Source organism: Triticum urartu, chromosome 2, assembly GCF_003073215.2.
Source record: "Triticum urartu cultivar G1812 chromosome 2, Tu2.1, whole genome shotgun sequence".
NCBI classification, from domain to species: domain Eukaryota; kingdom Viridiplantae; phylum Streptophyta; class Magnoliopsida; order Poales; family Poaceae; genus Triticum; species Triticum urartu.
Window position 1 is genome coordinate 742425084 of NC_053023.1, and position 25740 is coordinate 742450823.

General features: G+C 44.3%; 1 protein-coding gene across 2 annotated transcripts; it reads left to right on the forward strand.

Annotated features, from left to right (window-relative positions):
• Nucleotides 1-6127: 6127 nt before the first annotated feature.
• Nucleotides 6128-13065, forward strand: LOC125540396 (probable serine/threonine-protein kinase BSK3). Of its 2 annotated transcripts, XM_048704008.1 has the most exons (12): nt 6128-6237; nt 6366-6489; nt 6836-7056; nt 7825-7960; nt 8397-8530; nt 8630-8735; nt 9480-9565; nt 10012-10200; nt 10548-10712; nt 11531-11644; nt 11895-12182; nt 12629-13065. In XM_048704008.1, the coding sequence occupies exons 2-11, from the start codon at nt 6402-6404 to the stop codon at nt 12138-12140; spliced, it is 1485 nt and encodes a 494-aa protein (XP_048559965.1). In that variant the 5' UTR covers nt 6128-6237; nt 6366-6401; the 3' UTR covers nt 12141-12182; nt 12629-13065. The 2 variants fall into 2 exon arrangements, with proteins under 2 accessions (XP_048559965.1, XP_048559966.1); XM_048704009.1 differs by lacking the exons at nt 6128-6237; nt 6366-6489 and having other exon boundaries at nt 6923-7056; nt 7769-7960.
• The last annotated feature ends 12675 nt before the right edge of the window (nt 13066-25740 follow it).

Sequence of the window (25740 nt, forward strand, 5' to 3'; positions counted from 1 at the left end):
TAGTTGCGTGTTTTCATGCTCATCCATTTTAATAGGAAAATGGTAGAAATATCTGCCATGATTTAGATAGTGTATATTTAATAAGTATGGTGTTCAAAATTACAACGCCTTGATTATGAAGATGAATATTTGCTATAATACATTGGGAGCCACTATGCGTGGAATATTTTGGAGGCAGAAAATTAGTTGAATGTAAAGTATCATAGCAAGGCTAAAATTTGTGGCGAAACTTATGAAGGAGATCTCAGAAAAATAACAGATTCCAAGATGGTGTGAGCAACAAAATCATGAAATTGTAGCATTGAAGTATAAGCGTGCCCAACAAGAGATGAATACGTGACTCATGGGACTTCAATACAAATAAATGAAGATTTGACTTTTAAAGTTGAACTTAACCTTGCTATCAAACAAGGAACTCATAAAATGTGTAAGGCCACGGGAGGGAAAAGACAAGTGACAACTAGGGTTTGGTAATTGTATTTTTTTGGGGGGAGGGAGTGGTGAATTGTTGGGGTAGGCGCCCGGGCCACACTTATATTTGTTTTCGCTAAATGCCACAACCCACAGACACAGAAAAGTGGAAACAAAGTACATGTTTTAGGCATTGATGATTCTGGCCGAGTTAAATTCGGGCTGTAAACTGAAGCCAGAGCCCGGCCCGAATATTACTTCAGGCTGGAGAATGAAGCCTGAGCCTGGTAGGATTTTTTAGGCCAAGTTCGTGTCGGACTGCCCATGCTCAGGTTTACTACCGTCATGGTTAAGCTTTGCACGGAGAGTAAATCAAGTATTCTAAAAAAGGTAAACTACTTGAAGCAAATTACTTTTATTGAGAATATTCTCACGTATGTCAACTTTTATATTATAAAAAGTAATTTGTTTAGTGCGCTACAGGACGTGGTCCAAAATACTCGAAGAGGGGGGGTGAGGGAAAAGAACTTATGCGTCCATTTTGTGCTAGTTTTAGGGTGTAGCAAGACAGATACTCTGACCGTCGTCAGTCTAGCTAATACGTATACTTAGAGTTTTAATAAAGTTAGCCATGGTGACCTTTCCTAAAAGGAATACTTAGGCTATGTTTGGTTATATTTTTGCAGCCAACTTCTAGCTTTTCAAAGCTAAAAGCTAACCAAAGGGTTTTTTTGGAAGCTGAAATTGTAGAAGCCACAACTTCATCGTAGTGTAAAACTCACAGCGGGCCCAACCCTGACTTTTCCAACTTCTAAACTGACCACTTTTGGCTGTCCCCTTGATGTTGCGTGTTATTTACCCACCAATGTCACTCCCAAGTCAAAAAAACGATTCGATTAGATAAGCCCAACGAACATAGCAACAAGCACTGGCCCATCAAGTCGCCCATGCTCCTGACCCCTCGGATAGGTTCCTAGCCACCACAGTCGCCGCCGCTTGCCGCCCTCCGGCGCCACGTGACGAGCCCGACCCTCCGCCTCCGCCTCCATTTCCCTCCCGCCCAGCTTCCCCCGTTGACCAGCTCCTCCCGCCCAGCTGCGCCACCACGCGACGTCGATGACCGGCGCCCTGCGTGACACCGCAAGGTAGTAGATGTCCTCCCTCCCTCCTGCCACCTCCCTCATTGTTCTTGTTGTACTTCTACATTGATTAGTGCATAAGCTTATGTATATTGATTGATAAGAAGCTGGTTAGTGCAGGGTACAACAAGTATATGTTACTGATTAGTGCTTATTAGTGCAGGGTACAACAAGTATATGTTTGAGTGCATGTTGTGTATGGAAAATGTGATGATTACTTCCTGTGTATTGGAAGCTCGACATCGAAGATGGAACCGGTGGTGATGGTTGACACGGAGGCCATGGAATAGGGACTGCGCCGGACGAAGTTGCAATGTGATGACTTGTGTTATGAAAGGGATAGCATGGTGTATTGGATGTTTGCTTGAGTGCTTATCAATTAGTGTACATTGTGTTGTTGTGATGACTGAAGTCGTTGCATTTTGTTGCTTGATTGAAGTATGTGTGAGAAGGCAGTATTGGATGATGCAAATGTGAGGCATTTCATTGATATTTGCCATTTTTTTTAAATTCCTTCTCAAAATGGTCATTCATATGTCAATTAACTTACAGATCGGTGTTCTACAGTCAATTACCATATAAACAGTCTCTCAGGCCCTCGGTGGTATTACAGACAATTCCTATCAAATTCACAGTTTTACAGTTGTTTCAACCAAACAGCTTTCAGCTTTTCCATAGCTGGAAGTTCACAACAGATTTCTCACAGCTCACAGCAGTTTTTTCAGAATCTGCAGCTCAACCAAACACAGCCTTAGAGTTAATGTGGCTTCGAGCTAGCTAATTAATTGTATATGATGAAAAATTGATAAGGGAGTGGGTGGTGAGATTCAGAGTTGAAACCTGACGTGAAGTGAGAAACCAACGTCGATGTCATGTGTGGAAGCATGGGAGAAAATGGGCAGAAGGGTCAAGGAACACGCGTCACGTCAGTGCAGCAAAGGTCAACCGGTTAACTCCCTGAGCTAATCAATCATAGTAGAATATCATTACGCAGCTAGCTAGCTACTCCTAGCGTCGTCCGCTAACGAATTAATCCAGCTAATTAATTCAGGGGGTCGGCCGATCCCGATCGGCGCGTGAGATGGCAGGCCCCACGTTTCGCTTTCAGTATCTATCGATCGATCGATCCCAAATGGAGCAGTTTAATTAATTATACTACTACTATATGGTTGTTGATTTGATTTGACGGGGCTGGTTTGGTTATGTGCTACGTTCAGAGTACTGACAGATATGTATAGCATATCCCTCCAGCTCCAGGATCCAGCTATCGGCCCATCGTTCCAGCTCGATCCACTAACCTCTGCTAGCTCGATTATTAGTTTTCGATCTTTTTCTTGAAAGAAAAAAAAAATCGGCACAAGTGCAACATTTTCGTAATTGGAAACAAATTTTTTTTTTGCCAAACGCTATTGTTAACATGATTATAAACTTTATTTTGAACATGGTACAGTCAAAGATACTACGTCAGTCCTGTGAAAAGCATACACGCACACTCTACCTCTATGAGCTCTCTCGAGATACTGAGCCATCACGACATATCGAGATTGATGAAGTCAGTGGTAGACGCCATCACAGGACGTTTCCTCTTGGAAATTCACAGGGGCACTCACCTGCCAAGCCCTATCGTCCGCTCGATTTTGCTCGCGATTAATGAAGGAGTTGAATCCTGCATGAGGCACAGTACAAAAGAAAATCCCTCAAGAAGTTTTTAGGTTTTAACGATGAAATTGGCAGTTTTTTGCATCTAAAATTGCCAATTTTCAATAACTTTCAATATATAATTTTAAGCAATTATTTCTATCGGCCATGGACACAAAATAATTATTTTTCATAGGTCGCTTGTACTAAGTTTCAACATTGAAACTTGACATATTTTTTTAAAACTCATCAAAATATAATCAAAATGGATTCGAAGCGCTACTCACGAGAAACACAAATATGAGAACAAAACTTAGTTTGATTTTTTTTAAAGATATATAGAACTTTGGAAATCCGAAGCCAAAACAAAAAGACAGCACCAGGGACCTAAGTGCCCCTGCACTTGCATGCCACAAATCATCGTCCCGTTTCCTCCCACTAAATAAACATCGCCGAAAAATCTGAAATAAATCGAAAATAAATAAATTTACTTGCTTGAGTGCCAAGCCTATAATTATAATTTGAACACAAACTTCTTTTTTCCGGAGCGTGCATACGAGATTCCTGGGCACGGAGACCCGAGAATATCATTAGACATGGTACTTTTATGCCTACTTTACGCGCTAATTAAGGCCTTAATGTGTGCACTCATGCAGAAATGAAAGTGATGCGCACGCACGCACGATTGATGTGACCGGCCGGCCGGCCTCTCCCATTTGCCATTTTCGAACTAACCAATTAACCAGGCGTTCGTTCGTACGTACGCGCGACCACTAACGCACGCAAAAATACACATACTCTGCAGTCTCCACAGGATCATTAGGCTAGTCATAATGGGCATAACTTAGCTACTAACATAGCGTATTTCGAAAAAATTCTGCTTATGTGGAAAGTAATTAATGAGAGGTGATAATATAATATGTTACTGTAACATAACGCTTTCCAAGACAAGATGAGTCTACGAGCTAATAATTGAAGTCATCTATGATACTACTAGTATGTTACTTTGCATTATGAAGGTAACAATTTAGACTAGTGTGACACTAGTCTAAGTTACTCCCCACTATAACCAGCCTTAGGCTGGCTGGACAGATATTTTCACGCATTGTGCTCCACCGCCGTCCCTCCCAACGGGCGGTGGGCCCACCCACCGGACGGCCACTTGGCACGGCCGCCAGATCAGCCGTGCGCGGCGGCCCTGCCCTGCCCTGTCCGAGATGATTAGTTGACAGCTGGACGATGATGGAGCTGGTTCCCGTATCTCGTCCCTGCCTGCTCCTGCCACGCTGTACCGCGCAGGCCAGGCCAGGCTGTACGCACGCACGCACGTACTGTACGTGCAACCAGTTTAATCGTCATCATGCGTGCGTGCGCGCGCCCGCCGATTCTTTTTCGGCGATCACCGCTTTCGAGGAATGAAAAGTGAACCTTTCATCAGCGAATCGGTCCATCTCATCTCAGCTTGCGTTTGTCATCATGGCGCACGTACGCACCCAAGAGCCATCTTATCTCAGATAAAGATGGAAAAGCTAGTGAAAGTGGGCCTTCTTTCTCCGTCTCGCGCCACGCCATTTTGCTTGCAAGCCGTGATTCTCAAAGATCATATGCATCCATCCTTTTGGCAAACCATGTGTATATCCGTCGACTAGGTTTGCCTGTTCCGGCAAGGGAACAGTCAAGTATCAACTCACTCCATTTCATGATGTAAGATTTTTTGACACTACACAGTGTTAAAAAAGATCTTATATTATGAAACACATTAGTAATGTCCCTTTTTTTTATAGTGAGGACCGTTCCAGCAAGAAAAACGAAGACAAGCGAATTGTCGAATTGCTACTTTTCATCACTTTTCTTCGTATTTTATCAATTGGTCATGCCAGAGACAACGCCATCCATGGATAGTCTGCCGTGTCACGGGTTGTGGCAAGCACCAACGACTTGGTTCAAACCGGCGTCTACTTAGATGACGTCTGGGAAGGTGGATATACCCCTGGTCCGGTTCATGAGGGGATCGAAAGTCTCAGGTTTGATGTCACGCGGGCCTCGTTACATGGAATGCTCTTTTGGTAGGAGGCGACGCGCGTTTTCATTTCATCAATAGCAGCGAGACATTTGTGATGACGTCCATCCTAAATGCTCCGAGACTCTGATCTTCAACAGGCACGTGTGAGATGTGCATGCGGAGGTGGTGCACATGCAATGTATGCTTCTGTGCTGTAGTACTCGATGTTTCCAAGAAAAGTGACATGTGTAGTGACGAGGCCGGTGAATGCATTACATCAAGCCTTCTTTCTTTTATTCGACGGCCATATAAATGGAAACCGATATTACTTAGAGCTGGAGAGTTGGAGCCATGCTGCTCGAATTAAACCCAAGAGAGGACCATCATGGAGTCTCACTCAAATGAAGAAATCTCGCTTTCTGTTTCTGTATTTCGAATAATGATGAAGTCCATCTAGGAAGAACAGAATCTCTTGAAGATCTGAATTACAATTGAAAATTGAGTATGAATATCCGTTGAATCAAAGGGACCCTCTTTGACTAGCAGTAGTATAGGGTAGGAAGAGAAGCGGCGTGTGCCGTGCCGTTTTAGGCGGGCATTTATTTAGTTAGCGGTAATTAATTTAATTACTCTCTCAGTAGTGGAGCAAGTACGATGTCAACTTGTTAGTAGTGGTACTAAAAATTACCGCGCGATTAAACCCTACTGGGCCCACAGCCCGGCGGCACACAGTACAGGCATGTCGGTATAAAACTACTAAAAAACCCATTAATAAACAGCGGCATTAGCGAATGGGTATGTCTAGGACACATCTAAATGTGCTTTAATTATTGCATATTAAAATATCCACACGAATTTCGACGTAAGATCAATAACATAGATTTGCTTTAGCAAAACTGTCAGCGAATAACACCACCACCGGCTCCCACCCCCCAGAGCCGAGAGAGATCCAATCCAATCCAGCCCAGTCCCCTCCCCCGTCCCCGCCCGCGCCGTCGCCGCGCCGCTTCGATTCGCTCCGGTTCCGCGCTTGCTCGCTCAGGCGAGGTAAGTTCCGGCCTCGTCTGCTACGCTGCTGCCTTCGGCTGGCTTGGCCTTGCTCAGATCCGCGTGCGCGCGGGTCCCGCCGCCGACGACCTGCTCCGTTCTCAGGCTGCTCGCTGCTCTGCTTGCAGGTTCGGCGGCGAGGGAGGAGGAGGAGGGGGATCGGAATGGGCGCCAGGGTGTCCAAGGCCACCTCCTGCTGCTGCCTCCGCGGGCAGCTCCACGGCAGCACCCGCCTCGACGACCCCGGCTCCGGTGCGTGCCTACTGCTCCTCGCAATGCTCCATGCTCGCTTGCTCGCCACGGCTACTAGCTCTCGAGATTTTCCGCTCGCTATTTCTGGCGGCCGCCTTCCCCTTTTCGGGACCTTGTCGGCTTCCGCGATTTTTGCTCCGCTAGCCCCCGAGATTGTCGACGGGGGGCGGTTTTCCGATCGCGCGTGCGCCGCGACGACCGCCGCCGCATTTGGGGGCGGTTGACCATGGGTTGAGCCCAAGGGTTATTATTCGCCTTTGATTTGTTATTAGGTCCGCGGATTGGGCTTGCCAGATGGGTGGGGATTGCAGTAATCTGACTGACTGAGGCGGCTTTTGATGCGCAGAGGAGGACGAGCAGGGGGAGGCGTACGAGCTGCCGGCGTTCCAGGAGTACACCTTCGAGCAGCTGCGCCTGGCCACGGCCGGCTTCGCCGTGGAGAACATCGTGTCCGAGCATGGCGAGAAGGCGCCCAACGTCGTCTACAAGGGGAAGCTCGACGCCCAGCGCCGCATCGCCGTCAAGCGCTTCAACCGCTCCGCCTGGCCCGACCCGCGCCAGTTCCTGGTATATGCCTCCTGTCGCCTTCGCTTATCCTCTCTAGTAACAATGTGCGTCTGCTCGGTGTTACTAATGCCTTGATGCCACTAGTTCGTTACTGGTTAGTTATTGTGCCGCTTGCAATTTGAGAATGATGTCTCTTATCATGGAGGTTGTTGATTTCTACCTGCTCCTGACCTGCGATGATATGCACGCTTGTTAATTTACTTGTTTTGCTTTTGGATGGTTTCTTATGATGGCTGGCAGATGAAAGGGTGGCATCTACCAACTGTCTGGCCAACATATTTTTCTTTTTGTACGATTATTAGATTCCAATGTTCAACCAGTGTGAGACAGCAATCAATCATTACCAGCCACTACTTGTCCCATACTCCCATCATTGTGTTCTACTAATGCTCTTGGCAAATCAACGATTCAGCATTTTTACAATCTCTATTGCGTTGCTATCATAATTTCCGTCAAATGCTAATCTATTTGACAAGGTTGTGTATTTTCTTACTGTACTAGGTCTACTCCTTGGTCCAGTGCTTTATATGACCCTTCTGCTATCAGTTATCTCACCTCTTTTTTTTGGCTTTTAGGGTGATATCTTTATTTAGATGGCTAGTAATATGTAGAAGTTTTTGCTCTGTCTAGCAGGACAGTGGATGGCATTTTTTGTGTCAAAAGTCAAAACAAAATTCCTTTTGTTGATACATTTTTTGCTTGACCCATACAGTTCCAGTAATTTTCTAAGATTTGCCAATATCTTTTGGGGAAATAATTATGCTTCAGGAAGAAGCTAAATCAGTTGGTCAGCTCCGGAGCAAAAGGTTAGCAAATCTGCTTGGCTGTTGCTGCGAAGGTGACGAGAGATTGCTTGTTGCAGAGTACATGCCTAACGACACACTAGCAAAACATCTTTTCCACTGTGAGTCGCCTTGCATTTCCTGGTTGTAATTATGTTTAGCGCAGTTTTTTATTGTTATCTATTATTGTTCTCAACCTATAAGCTTAACTGCTCATAGGTTCATGATGTCGCATCTGTTAATGATTGGTCTCTGTTCATGTCTAAATTTTGTAAATGAATTTTGACAAGAAATTGTGCAGATTGTTCATTTTCTAAACATTGTTCCTCATGACTGTTGGTAATTGTTACATAATGCATAGGAGTAATAAGATTATCTGTTCTAGACACATTAGGTTATGCAACTCAAACATTTCTTGAAAGATTCTCACACTTGTATTATGTCTAGTCTAGCTATCATTTAGGACCTTTAAGTGGACTGGGACTATCTGCACATTATCTTTAATGCCTTGCTTGATTAATGGTGTAATATTTCTCCATTATTGTATGCATTTGACAGGGGAAACCCAAGCGATGAAATGGCCCATGAGATTAAGGGTTGTTCTCTATCTTGCTGAGGCTTTAGAATATTGCACCAGTAAGGGGCGTGCTCTCTACCATGATCTTAATGCCTACAGAGTTCTGTTTGATGATGTGAGTATCATGCAAGTTGTTTTACCAGCTTGGTAAACTTTGTTTATATGTGTGTTTGCTGTTGCATTGGTTGATTTATACATTGTTTACATGCTGCAGGATTGTAACCCTAGACTTTCATGCTTTGGCCTTATGAAGAACAGCCGGGATGGCAAAAGTTACAGTACCAATCTGGCATTTACTCCTCCCGAATACATGAGAACTGGTTGGTTTCCTCTTTATGTTGCTAAAACCCTATAGCTTGCTTTTATGTAGCAGTCCCTGGATGATCTTCGTAGAATCTTTCTTGTCAGACCACATTGGCACTGAACTTTCTCGCAAAGTTGCTATGTTCTAATGATGTAGTTGTATAGTTGGAGATTATACCTTGAGTTTTTTTCTGCCTGTGCATTGTACAGTGGGGTGGATTCAGCTTCCCTAATACTATTACGTTATGTCATAGTATAGCACTGTTTTCATGACACCCTACATTAGATTCCCAGAATGTTTTTTGCACCCTAATGGTTTGATCTGTTAAGTAAAATATACTCAGTAGTTGTTAATTTTAACTGGCATGGCTTACAATATGATCTGTACCACGAATGTACCTTGAGATCTTCACACATTGTGATAATTGTAAGAGGAGAGGATCTGCATAGGTCTCAAGGTTGCAATTCATGGTTGAGATAGTGTGTGCAGTCACCCCTTGATAGAGGATATTGACAGTTTGCCCTTTTTACAGAACCTAGGTTCAATGCTAGCTTCACAACCAAGCATGTTAACTTTCTTGAAGATTATATAATGTTTCATTTAAGTTCCTTGTACTAGGCAGTCTAGGTGATAAATTCATCTCTTTTTAACTATGTATAAACACTTGATTGCTCCCAAAAATAACACATTGTAATTTCTTACACCATAGTTCGCCTCTAACATCACCGTGATACTTTCCTGTTTACTCTTTTACTTGCAGGACGTATAACACCTGAAAGTGTCATATATAGCTTTGGCACCTTGCTACTGGACGTTCTTAGTGGGAAGCATATTCCTCCGAGCCATGTAACAACTTTGAGCTTTAGTTCTTCCACATCATTTTCTATCTTACTTTTACTTCCTTGGCAATTGGCATCATTATACATTTATACATTTCTTATACTTTGAGCTTCTTCGGCACCATTATACATTTATCGTTTTATTTACTGCTATAGTATGTCATGCGCGTGAAGCAATGCGAAACTATTTCTTGTATGAAGATATTGACCTGCCCTCACTATCTCCACTGAACAATGTGAAGAACTTAAATACAAGTCCTTATCTCCATCAACTTGCATGCCAGAAATGGATTGACTGTTTGGGATCTTTAAACTAAGTATAGGAAAACAACACTTTAATAACAGGATAAAAATAATAATTTCCTAGAACAATGGCTAGAACTTGACTTTGCACCAAATAGTTGTTTATATCTTCATTTTACCAGACTAACTGATGCTAGTTAATATCTGCAGGCCCTTGACCTGATTCGAGATCGGAACTTTAGCATGCTTACAGACTCGTGTTTAGAGGGCCAATTTTCAAATGAGGAAGGAACAGAACTGGTACGATTAGCTTCAAGATGCCTGCACTATGAACCCCGAGAACGGCCGAATGTAAGATCTATGGTTCAAGCATTGGCTCCTCTTCAGAAAGATGTTGAGGTGAACTTTCCTTACTCTGTCTAGAACAAATGAATTCAAGTTATCTTCCTCTAAAGTTTAGTGCGAAAATGCCACCAGGGGTTTTGGTATGTGTATTGTGCTATTTAGTCCTTGTCTTCAAATAAGCATTTCCATCTCCCAGCTTTATAATCTTTTCTGGCAGTTTTCTTAGCCTGACAGTATAATACAGTACATATCATGGATCAAATAAGTCAGTACTACCTCATAAATTTAGTGTGAAAAAGTAGATATGGCGAACGCCAACTTATTAGTTATCTGGCTCCCGATCAACATTGGACATGAAGTATATAATGTTATAACTGCAGTGGTGTCAATCTGTTTTGTAGACTCCATCTTACGAACTGATGGATATGCCCCAAGCCGGTGCATCATCTGTCCAATCATTGCCTCTTTCTCCTCTTGCTGACGCTTGTTCCAGAAAGGATCTGACAGCAATACATGAAATTCTAGAAAAGACAGGGTACAAGGATGATGAGGGAACAGCAAATGAGGTAACTAATAAAATCATCAATACTTTTATGCGTGCACTTTATATTTTGATCCAAAATATAATATCACATCTTTTGGGAGAAGTTTTAGTGTAAGACCTCTTCTGGTGGCATGCGAAATGCATTTTGGTTGATTGGATTGAAGTACGTATATCACATACTCCCTCTGTCCATCAATATAAGACGTTTTAGAGACTTGTGACAAGTCTCTAAAACGTTGTATATTGATGAACAGAGGGAGTATCTTTTAGCGAGAAGTTATAGTGTTTCACATCTTTCCATGACCATATATTCCTAAATAAACAGGCCTCTTTCCTAACAAGATAATATTCTATATGTATTTGACTTATCCCTAATCTGATCCCTTTTTTGCATGTGTATGCTAGCTGAGTCCCTAGCCTATGTCTTTCTTATGCAACATTTGTTAAGAAGCATATGAAAACGTAAAACTAGTCTGACACCACCATTATTTCAGAACTGGAACTGTATCCTGTAAATAATTTTGGATAATCTTTGTATTTGTACATTTTGAAGAAGAGGAATGTCAAAACCTTCGAAAATACCCCCCTTTTCTTGTACGGCATGTTTTAAGAACAGCCATAGATTTGGGGAGGAGTCTAAGACTCCCAGCCTCGCTTTGGATACATTCTCTTGCCTAATCTTGTAAATGTACTCTTCTTTTTTCTTCCTCTGTACAATCCTTTCCTTAAGCCCTATGTACATACGCCTGTATATATACTCTTGTACTTATAATAAAATTTGTTTAACTGAAACTGTTAAAATTGCTTTGCTGTTACATGATATTTGTCCCCTTGCTGCAGCTCTCATTTCAGATGTGGACCAATCAAATGCAAGATACATTAACCTCAAAGAAGAAGGGTGACAGTGCATTTCGGCAAAAGGATTTTACTACTGCTATTGACTGTTACTCCCAGGTTGCTTTCACTTCTTAATTTCTTTTCTTCTTTTATACAAGCTGACATGTTGCAAGAGTCTCATGTTGAAATGTAACTGTATCATTCCACAATTCCCATTGGCTCTCCTAAAGTTCAAAAGCACTAATAGTAACATCAATTCTGGGGCGGGCTATGAAGTGATCTGAAATTATTGTACATCCGTTGACTTTTCTAAAAGGCTATGAACCAATGTTGACTCTGTTCATTGCTGTTGATTTGTGACATGCAGTTCATTGAAGTCGGTACGATGGTGTCCCCCACCATTTATGCTCGGCGTTGCCTATCATATCTGATGAATGACATGGCAGAACAGGCTCTCAATGATGCAATGCAAGCGCTAGTAATATCTCCGACATGGCCGACTGCATTTTACCTTCAAGCTGCAGCGTTGCTTTCTTTAGACATGGAGAATGAAGCTCAAGATGCTCTCAAGGATGGTTGTGCCCAAGAGACAAGTAGCAGCAGCGGACGCTGAATATGAACTGATTTCTTGTCTAGGAAATGCACATAATTCCAGGTATTGTCTTTTACCAAATCTTTGTTACTATCGTAAATTTGTAGTACCTCCCTTAATTTCAGTGTCCGGGGGATCAAACATGGGGTCATGACTAGTATGTCAGTTTTGATAGTTTGGGTTGTCCCAAGGATTTCTGAACATGTTTGTGCAATATGCAGTTCGTATTGATACATTGTGGATCATGCAAATCAAATACAGAATCCAATTTAGATTGGTACACCTTATTTATTTATTTATTTTTACTATAAATGTCATTAGCTGGTGAAGCGTTTCGAATATCATTGTTGTCACTTGGAAGTTGAAACAATGATATGCAACCAGGAATACTTTTGTCTTGAGTTTGTTTGCTGAAGATATTCTATGAACAGCGGATACTAAAAAGAGACACCCTGATATTACTTGATATGTTATTAAGTAATGTCCTCATTATTGTGCTTGTGGCCCAGGTGCTCGCTTGAACAAAATCATTTGGAATGGACGAAGCAGCTGTTTTTCATCTGTCAACTTTGGCCAAGTGTTCTTTGAGCTTCTTATGATTTGCGTGCATGAGACAACGTCGTCCCTCCGTATGTAAATATGGAACAAAGCGACAACAGAGACCAGGAAAGAGATGCCATATACATTGAAGGGTGAATAACCCCCGTAGACAGGAATTTTTTTGTGGAAGCGAAAAATCCGTCTCGGTTCCTCCCACCGAAGAAAGGGAGAAAAGAAGAGAGATTGTTGATGTACATTATTTGTAAACCTGTACAGTTTTTCCTTTTCGGAGCAGGATCGTCTTTGGCTGAATGGTTGCCAAAAATTCTCAGTTTCTATTACTACGATTCGACTCTGTTGCAATATGTTTTGGAGAGTACTTGCCGCTTTGCAAGTTATCAGCTCATGATTTTATTTTCTCGTTCAGACTAGCAACCGCTGCCGATTTCTTTTCAGTTCTGTTCGTTTTGTGCTGTAGCTGTGGAGGGTTAGAGAACAGTTGGTGGTCAAGGGAGGGCTTATGTGTTGATATACTATTACAGTACTTACTCCAATCAAAATAAGTGTCGCAGTTTTGAACTAAGGTTAGTTCAACTTTGGTATTTTCTGACCATCCATTCAGCGTGAATGATTCCCAGTGTTAAGCGCTGGTAAACTACTAAACTCATGGTTAAAACAAGGACAAACCAACAAGTATAGCATTTGGTCCTGTTGTCATCCCGTTAAATTTGTCTTTGCAGAGTGACACTGACCGTAGCCATGGTCATTTAAAGGATGTGCGTATGCAACGTACTGATTTGTAGTGATACATCATAGGTTCTAGTAGAGTACAACCGCGTCTATTGATCCAGTGCCCAAGCTGGTCTAGCTTGGTAGATTAATTCCCGTTGTTCAAGAATTCACTTGATTAATTGGTTAATGGGCCAGTTAATCGCTATTCATAGCATGGCCGAATCGAATAACACATATTCATCATGTTAACTTGTTAGGCTGATTAATTGGCCAGTTAGACAGATTAATCAGTTATGATGCCGATTAATCCCTGCTGGCCATTAACTGGTGGGCAAACAAAGCCCAAATTTTTAGCCAGTAACCCTTTCCAGCGCCATCCCGCTCCTTAATAGGTAGGATTAATAATTTTACCTTCTCTCTATGCTTTTCATATGTGTATCGCAACATGTTTTGGTATACTACATAGCTGGGAGCATGAGAGTATGATATAATACATAAAAAATCTAGATATATGTTGGCAAGTTCCTATTCAATTTACTGATTAATCTAGTTAATAGGCCGATTTACAGATTAATTGCTACTGCTAAACCGACCAAGCAACTACCAGTTAACGATTTCTTGAACATTGTTAATTCCTATGGCTTGTTGTACCCCTATCCAAGAACCAAATGCAGGCTAGAACAAAATCAAATTGCTATGGAAGTAACGGTTAGTATCAGGCCCGACATTAGCACAGGTGGCTCGCTGCCGCTCCTGTCACTGCTCCGGTTTTCTTTTGTTTTCCTCTTTTTGTTATATTTTGTTTTTTTCTTTGATTTTTCACTGGATTTATTCGGTCTTTTTTTCTTCGTTAGACTTCGGTTCTCATTGTTTTTTCACTGGGTTTCTTCGGTTTTTTCTTCTTTCTTCGTTATACTTTGGTTTTCTTTGTTTCTTTCTTGATTTTATTTGTTTACTTTTATTTTCCTTTTGTTTCTTTATAGGTATTTATCGGCCTTCTTTTTATACACATGCCTACTTTTACTCTGTACACAATGTATATTTTTAGCGCATATGCGAAACATTTTGTGATACATAATCACTCATTGGACATTTTTCAAATACATGTAAACATTTCTTAAAATACATGTTTAGAACACTTCTTCAAATACATGGTAATATTTTCCAAATAGATGTTGTACATTTTTTAATGGCAATGAACATTTTTTAAACTAAGCGAACATTTTTTACAATGTTTAATTGTTTAAAAGAATTAGAAAAAACTTGCATAGTCATTTTTTAACTAGGTTTACATTTTTCATATTTTATAATGGTACAAAACATTATTTGGAATTGTGCAAGCATTTTTTACAATGCATAAACATTTTTTAAGTGTCATAAACATTTTTTTGAAACTTGTGAATATTTTATAATATATATTGTTTTTGAATGCCATCAACATTTTGAAAAGTGCGTGAACATTCTTTTAATATTGTGTAAACATTTCTTAACCACTGAATAAACAATTTAAATACAAACATTTATATGTTGGGATAGTTCAAATCATAAATGAAAGTTTAAAAGAAAAATGAAATAAATAAAACCAAAACAAACGGAGGAGAGTTTATTCAAAACATTTTATCTCTTAAATATCCAAATCTCGAACCATTTTTACCGTTGGATTCTTGCGTCGAGATCTTCAAAATTAGATCCAATGTTGATAGGTTTTAACGAACTTCTTTTTTTCACAAAAGAACTAGACAAAAAAACCTGTGCCTCTCCCAAAAAATCACGTTTTTTCCTTTTTCGAGAGGCATAGTTGTGCTTCTCGCGGAAGCAAATTCGTCCCTCCATGAGAAGTAAATCTGTGCATACCATGAAATAAAATAGAAAACATGTTTTCTTTTTCTTTTTCGACTGTGCCTCTCACGGAAGCTAGTCTGTATCTCCACGAGAAGTAAATTTCTGCCTCTCACGATAAAAAAACACATTTTTTCCTTCTTATCGCCGAAGCAAATCCATGCCTCCACGAGAAGTAATGTGTGCCTCTCATGGAAGGAAAATAGAGAACACATTTTTTCCTTTTTTGAGAGGCATAGTTGTGCTTATCATGGAATCGAATCCGTGGCTTCACGAAAAGTAAATTTATGCCGAATGAATTTTTTCCTTCTCTGAGAGGCATGACTGTGTGCCTTGCGGAAGGAAAAAAACGCTTTTTTTCCTTTTTCGAGAGGCATCGTGGAATTAAATATGTGCCTCCCTGAGAAGTAATTTCTGCCTCTCACAAAAGGAGAAAAAAGAAAAAAAAACATTTTTTTGCGCAAAAAGATAAAATCGATTTTTTGCCCCAAAACTAAGAAAAACTTGGGAAAATCCAAAAAGCCGAAACCCCCCGAAAAAATCATCTAAAAGCCGAAAACGTGTACAAATAAATAAATAAAAATCTGGAAGGAGCGCCCAAGATGCGACACGTGGAAACGGTTGAGAGCAAGTAACCTAAGGAGTACTCGTTGATTAGTTGCTCTCCAGACACCTTTTTTTGAGTAACCCCTCTCCAGACACCGGGGGGGGGGGGGGGTGCTTCGTCCCACTCATAGCAAGATGAAGGAAGCGGGCTCACCTCTTGTGGTTTCCAAATCAGCCCGGTGCAGAAAAAATGATGGCTCACTAGCAAAAGTCTTTTTGTTTTATTACATTTATTTATATTTCAAAAAAGATTAAATATTTTACTTAAAACTTTAAAAGTTCATAGTAGTTTAAAAATTGTTTGTGCAGTGTAAAAGAATGATCAAACGGCTTTTAAGAAATTTTGATAGCATTCAAAAAAATATTCGCGCGTTTCAAATATATGTTCGTGGAATTGGAAAAAAAATGTTATTCCAAATTGAGATGAAAGTGTTCGCCTAATTTATAAAAATATATTTCATACCATTCAAAGAAATGTTCACACATTTCAAAAAGTATGTTTGTGACATATTTATAAAAAATGTTGATGAAATGTAAAAAGTGTTCATGTAATCTAAACATATATTTTGTACGACTAAAATAATGTTCATGGCATTTTTTTAAAACCATCACGAATTTCAAAAAATATTTATGTGAATAGTTTAAACAAATGTTAAGATATCGCAAAAAAATTCTTCTTAATTGAAAAAAATGCTTGTAAAATTTTTTCCCTTTGAAAAATTCTCAATACATACGAAAACAATATTTCACATGTATACGAAAAATGCATAACTTATATTAAAGAGTGTGGATATGATAAGAAAAAAATTAAATTCATAAAGAAACATAGTAAACAGGAAAAAAAAAGGAAAATTACAGAAAACATAAAAACCTAGAAAACAGGAAAAGTATTGCAGGGAAGTTTCCAAAACTATTGCAAGATGGTCCATAGAACCTTCACAAACCATTTAATGTCTCGCAATAGGGGAATGTCTAGGTCTAGTCTCACATGAGGCGGAAGACCCCCTCGTTTTGAAGCACCTACATTGTGATGCCGCTCTGTCAAAAAATGTTCATGTAATGTACAAGTTTGTTCATGTAATTTTTCCAAAATGTTCACATCATTCAAACAAATTGTTCATCACACTTTTCAAAATATTCAAGCAGTTTACTTTTTTTGTTCTCACAGGTTTATATAAATGTTGATACCATTTAAAATTATATTTCACATGTATTATTGTTTTTCTTAAACTGGTATTGGAAACATATTCAACGTGTTTCTGAAAAGTTTAATATGTATCCAAAAAATGTTCAAATATGTTTTTCTAAAGTGTTCATCATGTATTTGGAAAATATTGAACATGTATCAAAAAAGGTTTAACATGTATACAGAAAAATGTCCAACATGTCTTCAAGAAATGTTTACCATGTATTTGAAAAAAATGTTTATTTGTTTTAAAAACAATGTTGACGGTGTATTTATAAAATGTTTCACATGAGGTAAAAACATTTCAATGTGTATTTGAAAAATGTTTAATATATATTACAATTTTATTGAAACATGTATTTGAAAAAACGGTCATCATGTATGTGAAAAATGGTTGACATGTATGAAAAAATGTTTCATGTATATACAAAAAATGTACAACATGTATTATGAATGTCGACATGTATTTGGAACAAGGAAAACACATAAATTGAAATAAAATAAAGTGATTTTTTAAAAGAACTAATAAACCTGAAGAAAATAAATGAAAACTGTCTAGTGAATAAACAATAATATGGAAAAAAATCAATATAAAAAAGCTTGCGCTACAGCCTACAGCGACCGACCGAGCATGCGCAACTAGAAACCAGTTTCATGGGCCAGCCCATTTGCAGCAGTGCTGAAGGCGAGAGCTATACCCATCTTGCCGAAATCACTAATTAAAGAGTACTCGTTGCAAAGAACACTCCACTTTCTCAGGTCGCGACAAGTGGTGCACATGCAGCGTAACTTGTCGCAACCGAGAGTTTTCCCTTTTTTCGTAGATCCATTTATTCAAAACGTTTTATCTCTTAAACCATGCGTCTAAATCTCGAACCGTTTTCACCATTGGATTCCTCGCGTCGAGATCTTCAAAACTAGACCCCATGTTGATAAGTTTTGACAAACTTTTTTTTCACAAAAAAAAACCGGGCGAAAAAACCGAACCGGGAGCACGCTTTTTTCCCTTTCCGAAAGAGGCACGCCCGTGCCTCTCGCGAAATCACAACCGTGCCTCTCGTGGAAGCAAAACCGTGACTCTCGTGGAAGGAAAAAAAAACAAAAAGCACGTTTTTTTCGTTCCTGAGAGGCACGGCCGTGACTCTCGCAAAAGCACAACCGTGCCTCTCGCGAAAGTAAAACCGTGACTCTCGCGAAAGAAAAAAATCAGAAAACTCGTATTTTTTTCCTTTTCCGAGAGGCACGACCGTGACTTTCGCATAAGCACAACCGTGCCTCTCGCGGAAGCAAAACCGTGACTCTCACGAAAGAAAAAAAACAGAAAAACGCGTTTTGTTTTTCCCTTTCCGAAAGGCATGGCCGTGACTTTCGCGAAAGCACAACCGTGCCTCTCGCGGAAGCAAAACCGTGACTCACGAAAAAAAACCCAGAAAACGCGTTTTTTTTCATTTCCGAAAGGCACGATTGTGACTCTTGCTAAAGCATAACCGTGCCTCTCGCGAAAGAAAAACCGTGACTTTCGCGAAAGGAAAAAAAAAGAAAACACATTTTTTCGCGCAATTTTTTTTTCGAATTTTTTTTGATCGAAAAGTTAAGAAAGGCCGAGGGAAAACCAAAACGTTGAAAAAACCAGGAAATAAACTGTTTAAAAGACCGAAAACGCATGCGGAAAAATAAGAAAAAAACAGAATCCGAAAGGAGTGTCCAGAACGCGACACGTGGCGAATGGCTAAGAGCACGCCAAGTGACGCTGATCGTTGCAAGGCTCCCGAAGGAGCGCTCGTTAACTAGTTGCTCCCCCATCTTGCACCGGACGAGATGTAGGTCTCGTGCTGCAATAAGCAAATAGCCCTAGTGAGACTGCTGCCCAGAAGATTCCTCGATAGGAAGCGAGGTTGATGAGGCGAATCACTAATAGGAGGAGGCATGTGCGTCACTTGACGCAATCTGAGAATTTTTCTTTTTTCACGAATCTATTTATTTTAAATGTTTTATTTTTAAACCGTGCGTTCAAATCTTAAACCATTTTCACTGTTGGATTTCTTACGTCGAGATCTTTAAAATTAGATCCCATGTTGATATGTTTTGACAAACTTTTTACACGAAAAAACAGTGCCTGTCGCGGAAGCAAAACCGTGCCTCTCGCGGAAAGAAAAAAAGGGAAACACATTTTTTTCGTTCCCGCTAGACACGGCTGTGCCTCTCACTGAAGCAAAACCGTGCCTCTCACAGAAGGAAAAAAACCAAACACATTTTTTTTACCGATTTCGAGGCGTGCCTCTCGCGGAAAAAAAAGAAAATGTATTTTTTTTCGTCCGTGAGGCACGGTCATGCTTCTCGCAAAAGCAAATCCGTGCCTCTCGTGGAAGAAAAAACCCGTGTTTTTTCATGCAAAAATAAAAAAAACTGATTTTGGGGGTCCAAAATGTATGAAAGACCGGTGCAAAACAAAAAGCCGAATAAACATAAAAAACCCGTCTAAAAAGCCGAAAACGCATGTGAAAAAATAAAACAAAAATAAAATCCGAAAAAAGCGTCCAAAGCATGATACATGGCGGTGGTGAGAGAGTGCCAAATGGCGCACTCTCAGCTCACTCCAAGTGATTGTTCAGAGGCTTCCGAAGGAGCGCTCGTCAACCAGTTGCTCCCATGGCAAGAAGGAAGAAAATGGTGATTCCTATTTGACGCTCGTGACCGTTAAAAGGGCGTGGCTTCACTGATGCACGGCCTCCTGAAGCCTGAGTTTGGGCCGGCCCACGGTCGCTTCGCTGTTTTTTTTGTTTTTGTTTCTATTTCTTTTCTTTCCATTTTTGTTTTTACCTTTTTCTTTTTTTATGTTTAGTGTATTCTAAAAAATTCAAATCTAACAAAAAGGTTCATCGTATATTTAGAAAATCTTCACCGTATATTTCAAAAAGTTTATCATGCATTATAAAAATGTTCACCACATATTAGAAATTGTTCAATGATATACAAAAATGTTCACTGTGATTTTAATTTTTTTTCAGCATATAGTACATAGATGTTCAATGCGTATTAAAAATTTGTTCAACTTATGTTACGAACTGTCCAATGAGTTTACGAAAATTGTTGAACGTATATATCCATATTTGAAAATCGAAATCATCTTATATTTTAAACTTTTCATTCTATAATAAAAAAAGTTCATCATGTATTTTTCACGTCTTCATTGTAATTAAGAAAAATGTTCAACGTATATTACAAAATGTTCCAAACAGAAACCGACCAAAAAACCGGCCCGATATAATAAACCGGATGCTACAGTAAAATCCAGCGCTACAGTAAAGCAGACTAAAAACGAAGAAAAAGAATTAAAATATCACAAGCAGGCATAGTGGGCCGGCCCAACGGGCGCGCGCCTGTGCGACGCCCGCGGGTATCACACAGGGGTCTCGCAACCCTCCGTCTCAAAAAAAAATTAGGACTAAAACCCTACCACCAGCAGCATCTCTCCTTTGCGTGGAAGAAAGGAAGGAAACGGTGATGCACCGGCGGTTCATCAACCTGGTGCTGAAGGACTTCAGCGTCGGCGGCTCGTACTGGCTGAGCCGCCTAGCGCCCGAGGAGAAGCTCTTCTACTCGTCCGCGACGGAGGCAGCGGCGGCGGCGCAGGAGAAAGCCAGGAGGGAGACGCTTCAGGCGATCAGGCCGTCCGGGAGCACCCTGGACCTGCGCCCGCCGGAGTTCCGGTTCAGATCGTCCCACTCGGCCGACCCGAGGCTCGACTTCATGCCTCTTTACGGGCGGCGTGACGGCGAGGGCAAGATCGTGCTGACTGATTCTATCGGGCAGGCCGGCCTATACTGTAGAATACGAGAATAGGCTGTGCAATCGCAATATATTGATCGGTGCACCAGGCACGTATATATAAGTATAGAGGTGGGCCACAACCTCAAATATACAAAGGAAACAGGAGGTGGGCCCTACACACAAATATACACGTACACAATATACTCAACACCCCCCCGCAGTCGAAGCGGCGCCAGTGACGCAAAGACTGGAACGGAACTCCTCGAAGGTAGAAGTCGGCAGTCCCTTCGTCATCACATCGGCGAACCGTTGTGCAGTCGGCACATGGAGAACCCGAATACGTCCAAGAGCCACCTGCCCGCGCACAAAGTGAATGTCCAGCTCAATGTGTTTAGTCCGGCGATGATGAACGGGGTTGGCGGAGAGGTACACCGTAGAAACGTTGTCGCAGTAGACAACCGTAGCCTGGGAGACGTTGTGATGCAGCTCCTGAAGTAACTGTCGTAGCCAGGTGCACTCGGCAACAACGTTGACCACAGCTTGGTACTCAGCCTCCGCGCTGGAGCGCAAAACCGTGGGTTGTCGCTTGGACGACCACGAGACGAGTGAAGGACCGAGGTAGATGCAGTAGCCAGAGGTGGACCGACGAGTATCGGGGCAGCCAGCCCAGTCTGCATCGGAGTAGGCCACCATCTCCAGAGAAGTAGACGCCGTGAGTGTCAATCCGAGGGTCATCATGCCGCGGATGTAACGAAGGATCCGCTTCACGAGAGTCCAATGGGAGTCACGAGGGGCGTGCATGTGGAGACACACCTGCTGAACAGCATACTGAAGATTCGGTCTGGTGAGAGTCAAATACTGAAGAGCGCCGACGATAGACCGGTAGAAAGGAGCATCCGACGCAGGCGAACCCTCAAGAGCAGAGACCTTGGCCTTCGTGTCAACAGGAGTAGCAACAGGGTGACAGTTGAGCATGCCAGCACGCTTAAGAAGCTCATGTGCATACTTCTGCTGATGAAGAAAGAAGCCATCCGGGCGCCGAACGACCTCAATGCCAAGGAAATAATGTAGAGCACCCAAGTCCTTAATGGCAAACTCGTCACGCAGCCGGAGAGTAATCTGCTGAAGAAGAGCTGCGGAGGAGGCCGTCAGGATGATGTCATCGACGTAAAGAAGCAAGTATGCAGTCGTGTCACCGTGGCGATAGACAAACAGTGAGGCGTCCGAGCGAGTACCGCTGAAGCCCAGTGTCTGAAGAAACCCGGCGATCCGTTGGTACCAGGCGCGGGGTGCCTGCTTGAGCCCGTAAAGAGAGCGGGACAGCAGACACACATGGCCAGGAAGTAAGGCGTCGACGAAACCGGTGGGTTGCTCACAATACACCTGCTCCTCAAGATGGCCGTGAAGAAAGGCGTTGGAGACATCCATCTGGTGAACGGGCCAGCCGCGAGACACGGCAAGCTGGAGGACGGTGCGGATCGTGCCCAGTTTTACAACCGGGGCAAACGTCTCAGTGAAGTCCACTCCAGCGCGCTGACGGAAACCACGGACCACCCAGCGAGCCTTGTAGCGCTCGAGAGTACCATCCGAGCGGGTCTTATGGCGAAAGACCCACTTGCCGGTGATGACGTTGGCCCGAGGAGGCCGTGGAACCAGTGTCCAGGTGCGGTTCCGCTGAAGAGCATCGAACTCTTCCTGCATCGCCGCAAGCCAGTGAGGATCACGAAGGGCGGCGCGAGCGGACGCTGGAAGAGGCGACGGCTCCGCGGTGGAGGCTGCGAGGACATACTCGTCGCTCGAGTACCGGAGGCTCGGACGATGAACGCCGGTACAAGCCCGTGTAACTGGGCCAGGCGGCGCCGTCGGAGCCACCGGCGAGGCAGCCGGCGAGGCGGCCGGTGTCGGAGCCGGCGAGGAGGCCGGCGTTAGGGCCGGCGAGGTGGCCGGCGTCGGAGCCGGCGAGGAGGCCGGCGTCAAGGCGGCTGAAGCGGCCGAGCCAGCAGCGCCCGACCCCGCGGCGCCCGAGTCGAGGGCGGCGGGTGAAGGAGGGGCGCCAGCTGCGCCAGCAGGGTCGGCCGAGGAGGCCGAGGGGGCAGACGCCGGCGTGAGGGCGCGCGGACCGCCAAAGCCCGGAGGCAGTCCACGGGCCGAACGAGACCGTCCACCTGACAAAGTCGTCGAAGAGCCGGCGGTGGCCGGCGGTGATGAGGCGACAAGAGGTACCTGCTGCTGAAATGGAAACACCATCTCATCAGAGTAAACATGTCGGGAGGTGAAAACACGATGGGAGACGAGATCATAGCAGCGGTAGCCCTTAGTGTTAGGTGGGTAGCCGAGAAAGATGCAAGCTTATGAGGCGCAGTAGCGGCGATGCTAGGGTAGCAAAGGCAGCCGAAGATGCGAAGCCCATCATAAGAGGGGGGTGCACCAAAGAGAAGATGATGAGGTGTAAAGTTCCCGCGAGTACGACATGGGCGGATGTTGATGAGGAGAGAAGCGGTGGCGAGAGCGCCAGGCCAAAAGCGCGGAGGCACATTGGCATGAAAGAGAAGAGTCCTAACGCAGTCATTGAGAGTGCGAAGGATGCGCTCAGCGCGACCGTTCTGCTGCGAGGCGTACGGGCAAGTGAGACGAAAAATCGTGCCATGTGTGGTGAGAAGATTACGAACAGCGAGGTTGTCAAACTCCTTCCCGTTGTCTGTCTGCAACGCGAGAATGGGACGACCAAACTGCGTGAGAATATAGGAGTAGAAGGCGGCGAGAGTGGATACAACATCCGACTTGCGGCGCAACGGGAAGGTCCACACATAGTGCGAAAAATCATCAAGTATGACAAGATAATAAAGAAAGCCCGTATTACTGGCAACAGGAGAGGTCCAAACATCACTATGAATTAACTCAAACGGGTATGATGCAACAAAAGAAGAAGCCCTAAATGGAAGGCGAGCATGTTTGCCGAGGCGACATGCATGACACGAGTGATCCTCGCTCTTATTACACGTGAAAGAAAAACTCCGAAGTATGTGGCGAAGGGTGGCAGGATTAGGATGACCCAAGCGAGCATGCCAAAGATCCACTCCGGTGGCGAGAGCGACAGGGGCGGCGGAAGTGGTGGAGGTGGCGGAGTGAACCGGGTAGAGCTCGTCGGGGCTGTCACATCGGTGGAGCACCATCCGCGTGCGAGCGTCCTTAACAGAAAAACCATATTCGTCAAATTCAACGGTAATCGAATTTTCACGTGTAAGAGAACGAACGGAAACAAGATTTTTAATAAGTTCAGGAGAAACTAGAATATTAGACATGGATATTGGAGTGGAGTTAGACGGAAAATATTATGCATGACCAATATGGGTGATAGGAAGAGAAGAGCCGTCACCGACGGTGATGCGGTTCGAAGTGTGGATAGGATGGGCGGTGTGGAGGTTACCGGGGTACGCCGCCATGTGAGTGGTGGCGCCGCTGTCCATGTACCAATCGTTGCCGCCGGTGTAGCTGGACGGTGAAGGAGTGTTGTGGAGAGCCGCCAAAAGGGCCGGGTCCCACGGTGCCGGCGGGAGGGGCGGTGCGGCCGTCAGGGGCAGCAACGGCGGCCCACCTGGCTGCGGCTGCTGGCCGTAGGGCGCCGCGTAGAACGCCTGGTGTGGCTGTGGCCGGGCGCTGAGAAGTCCCGGGGCAGGGGCCCGAGGTACTGGCATGAAGTAGGCGTGCACAACGCCGGTCCATGGGTTCTGGCCGGCGTACCACGGGGCCGGCTGATAAGCCTGCTGCGGTGGGCGGGGTGCTCCTCCCTGAGCGCCGGCGCCCCCTGCTTGCGGCCACCACGACGGCCGCCGCGACGACCCCCTCCCATTGGCCGCCGGCTGGGGCGGCGGGAAGGGGGCGGGCGGGAAGCCTGGCGGGAAGGCGGGCGCCGCCGGCTGTGGCGGCGTCGGGCGCGGCGGTGGCGGGGCTGGACCCCCGCGGGTGCCGGCGACGAGGGCGGTGTGGGTCGCGCGAGTCCGCGCCACCCGCATCCGGCGCTCCTCTAACTTGAGGTACGCGACCACCTTAGCGAAGGTAGGCTCTAGGATGAGGGTGAGGTTGGAGGCGGCGTTACCGAAATCCTCGTTGAGGCCATCGGAGAGGGTGCTGATGAGGAGCTCGTCGCCGATCTTTTCCCCGAGATCACAGAGCTCATCGGCGAGCTTCTTGAGGCGCATGCAAAAATCATCGATGGATGAGTCAAGTTGCTGGCACCCGTAAAACTCACCATAGAGCAGGACCTTGCGCTGCAGCCGGTTGTCGGTGAAGAGGCCGTTGAGCTTGGTCCAGACCGCATGGGCGTCGTCCTCGTCATCCACCACGGTGTGGAAGAGATCGCTGGAGATGGTGAGGTAGAACCAGCAGATGATGATGGCGTCGAGGATCATCCACTCCTCGTCGTTGACCATGAGCGCCGAGTCCACGGTGCCGTCCACGTGGCCGTGCAAGAGGTACTCATGAAACACAAGCGAAAAATATCGCTTCCAGGCGGAGTAGGAGGCGGTGGATTGATCAAGTTTGATCGAGATGCGTTCGTGGATGTTGAGATCGCGGACGAAAGTGACATCGGGATCGGCGAAGGGGTTGGAAACGGTGGAGAAGGAGGAGCTCATGATGCTGCGAGAAGGGAGAGGGAAGGCGGCGGCTACGACACTGAGCGGCGGCGGCGGCACTGGGAAACGGCGGCGGCTGCTAGGTGGAGCGGCTCGTAGGCAACGATTGCGGGGGCAGCGAGCGGAGTTTAGCGATTGCGAGGGCAGCGCGCAGAGTTAACGATCGCGCGGGCGGGTTGGTGGCTAGCGATCTGGATTGGGACGAGGGCGCTGCGGGCTGGCGACTGCGAGTTGGCGGGCGGGATCGGGAGATAGCGGGCTGGATCGGGAGATAGCAGGCGGCGGCGGGCTAGTTTAGGATCGGGAAAGGAAA